This window comes from Trachymyrmex septentrionalis, unplaced genomic scaffold, assembly GCF_001594115.1.
Source record: "Trachymyrmex septentrionalis isolate Tsep2-gDNA-1 unplaced genomic scaffold, Tsep1.0 scaffold11, whole genome shotgun sequence".
NCBI lineage: Eukaryota > Metazoa > Arthropoda > Insecta > Hymenoptera > Formicidae > Trachymyrmex > Trachymyrmex septentrionalis.
Genome location: NW_017304228.1, coordinates 1,080,113 through 1,082,866, shown reverse-complemented (window position 1 = coordinate 1,082,866; position 2,754 = coordinate 1,080,113). Strand labels below are relative to the sequence as shown.

General features: G+C 42.3%; 1 protein-coding gene across 2 annotated transcripts in view; it reads right to left on the bottom strand.

Annotated features, from left to right (window-relative positions):
- The window catches only part of LOC108749103, a 5,413-nt gene that overhangs the window by 859 nt on the left and 1,800 nt on the right, over positions 1 to 2,754 (bottom strand). The window contains exon 3 of one of the 2 annotated variants that reach the window (XR_001939342.1): positions 136 to 2,490. Coding sequence is in view for 1 of the 2 variants with exons in the window: in XM_018487633.1 (XP_018343135.1) it covers positions 256 to 2,490 (2,235 nt within the window). In the remaining variant the exon portion in view is untranslated. Of the gene's footprint in view, positions 1 to 99; positions 2,491 to 2,754 lie in introns of those variants that run through there. The other variant, XM_018487633.1, reaches the window with a different exon arrangement.

Genomic DNA, 2,754 nt, shown 5'->3' with positions numbered 1-2,754 from the left:
TAATATATATATATTTATATAAAGGATTCATTCTGTTGCGAAAATTCCATTCTGTGAGCAGTTCGTCGTCCAAAAAGTCAAATTTAAATTTTCCGTCGCTTCTCTCGAAAGTACTTAACTCCCGCGAGAACTTACTTCGCTTGAAGAGCTTCGGCTTCGAGAAATTCTGGAGGTGAGCTTATCGAATCCTCGCTAAAATGCCGCTTTCTCGAAACGCACGTTTAAGCGCATTCGTGCGCCACACGGGTCACAAAGTCACGTTTCACAAAGGAAATCTTCCGGTGTGCTCCTCATACCGGATATCGCTTTTGAAACTCTCTGTCTGTTTGAGTCGCGATATTCTCGTGCCTTTCTGACGACTCTCGCATTCGAAGTCGTAACTCGAGTCGGTTGCTTCGGATTTCCCGTGATGCTCGTTGTCGTTGAAAGAGGATAATTTTCTGCGCACAGATTGCGATTAACATGAGAAACAGAAGTCCTGTTAGCAGCTCTCCAACGCTTTTCATTCGCAAACTGCTCGGTTAAACACATGGGATCCGCGATACTTCTTCGATAACTTTTATTATCTCTGATTAATGATGATGTCCCACGAAATTTTCTCACGTCAAATGATGCGATTTGATAGTTCAATTTTGGTACCGTCTTAACAGCGGGCCTTGGAATCGCAAAATCTACGTCTACAGGTCTCGATGATTCCGATATTCGATCGGTAACAACGATAGGAACGATCGTGATCTTTTCTTTTGTCCTCGGTAAATGCAGATATTGCGCTTTTCTGAATTCTGTCGTAGTCAAATCTGCTTCATCTCTTTTGAATCCAGAAGACCTCGGTATATTTTCTGCAACCAGTCGAGAGTCAACTTTTTGAACGCAAAAATCACGCTTGCTCACCGCATCAGCAAGCTCATCTCGTTTATTAGTATCATGGGAGCATATCTTCGCGGAAGACTCGATCTTCGCTACTTCTCTCGAGGAATCAGCGCGCACTTGTTGCACAAAAGTATTGGACATCTTAGCGAGTAAGACATTACTTGATGACGTTGTCGTCGATGAAACGGTCGTTAAACATGAATGCTGAATAGGACTAACGGCTCTGGTGCTGTAACGCTTTTCGATAGTGGCACAAAATTCTGTATTCACACTGACGACACGAATCTGAGGCATGCCAGCTGACGCAGATACTGCCCCTAGTACTTCACAATTGGGATCTACACCAGGATTGATCGATTTTGATGTTAATAATGAAGATACTCGATCGTCTTTGGTGACGCGTTCGTCGGTTTCGGGCAGGATGCTTTTGTGGTAATTGCTACCGCGACTGGCGAATTCCGTTTCAACGACCATTGGATCTCGATTGCCTGAGGGAATCTCGAAATGTTCGTTCGACCGTTTATTCGCTGTTCTCTCGTTCAGAGTGGACCAATTGTTATCGATCACTTCCACAATAGACACCGAAGATTTTCGTCTTCGGATCTCGAAAGAATTGCTGGTAGATGTCCGCAAATCTTTTAAAGTCCGATTGAGATATCGATGTGAATTGTACTCTGTTCTGCTAAAGACATTTGAAGGATTTGTATTGACCGTTTCGTGAGCGTACCAACCGTCCAATACAGAAGTGGCTCTGTCTATTACAGTTTTAGACTTGCGATAGGGTTGAAAATTGCTATTGGAAACACATTCGTTACAAGAGCGGTCATCTAGAACATTTTCTCCGTAAAACGTATGGCTATTGGTCGTCGGGAAGTAAGATATGCTATTATTGACCCGATAAGAAGTTCGAGATCCGTCGAAATTTTCGAGTGGGTGAGAGGGATCGCGAATAGCAAAACTTAACGCCTCCTGTCGACGATTCGAGTCGTTTTCCTTTAACCAGCTGGTACGAGAGTCTCTTGGAGTCAGTTTACCGACCACGGAGAAAGTCGAAGTCGATGAGATTTTATCGACGAGAGCGGATCGATTCTTGATGTCAGAGTTGATTGCGGTTTGGCGCAGATACGTCTGACCGCGATCAGGAAAATAAGTGGACACATTTGGTGACAGCACAGATTGGCCGATGAACATCTCTGACTGATCCAAATGACAGGAAGTGCCAAGGTTGAAGTCTGTACCGCTCAAACCCAATGTCCGAGCTTTCCCGATAATCTGGCTATATTGGTATCGAAGTGGACCCAATTCATGATCTATTTTCAGTAACGTCTCCACATCGGTGGTTACTCGATGTTTCTTTGATTTGCCAGAATCGTATGGTAAAGCAAGAGGGTCGGAAAAATTCGGTGGAAAGTAGACCGACTTGATGGAGGAGTATGGATTCTTAGCGATGTCAACGAGGTCGTCGTTTGTCACATTGGCAGCACCCTCGTCATTGACGAATGTCGAAATTGCGTCTTGCTGTGGATCCCAATTTATTGCGCGACGCTTATTTTTCATTTCGTGAAGTGTCACTTCCGCTACGAGCTCTTCTGACCTCCCATCATTAATCACCGTCGAATCCTACAGAAAATGGAGACTATCGTGATCATGGAAAAAATGATCGATTTACCTCTTTCTTTTACAATCTTTTATATTTTATTTATCTTAATAAAGTTGTTATGTAATTCGTAAAATATTTCCGAAAAAGAAAAAGAAAAATTATACAAGGCTAAATAAATCTTCATATGACTATTCATAATTTTCCACAAATTTCATTTTAAAGAAGATTTAGTTGTACACAAAACAAACGATTTGGTTAAAGTATTCAAAAATTTAGATATATGT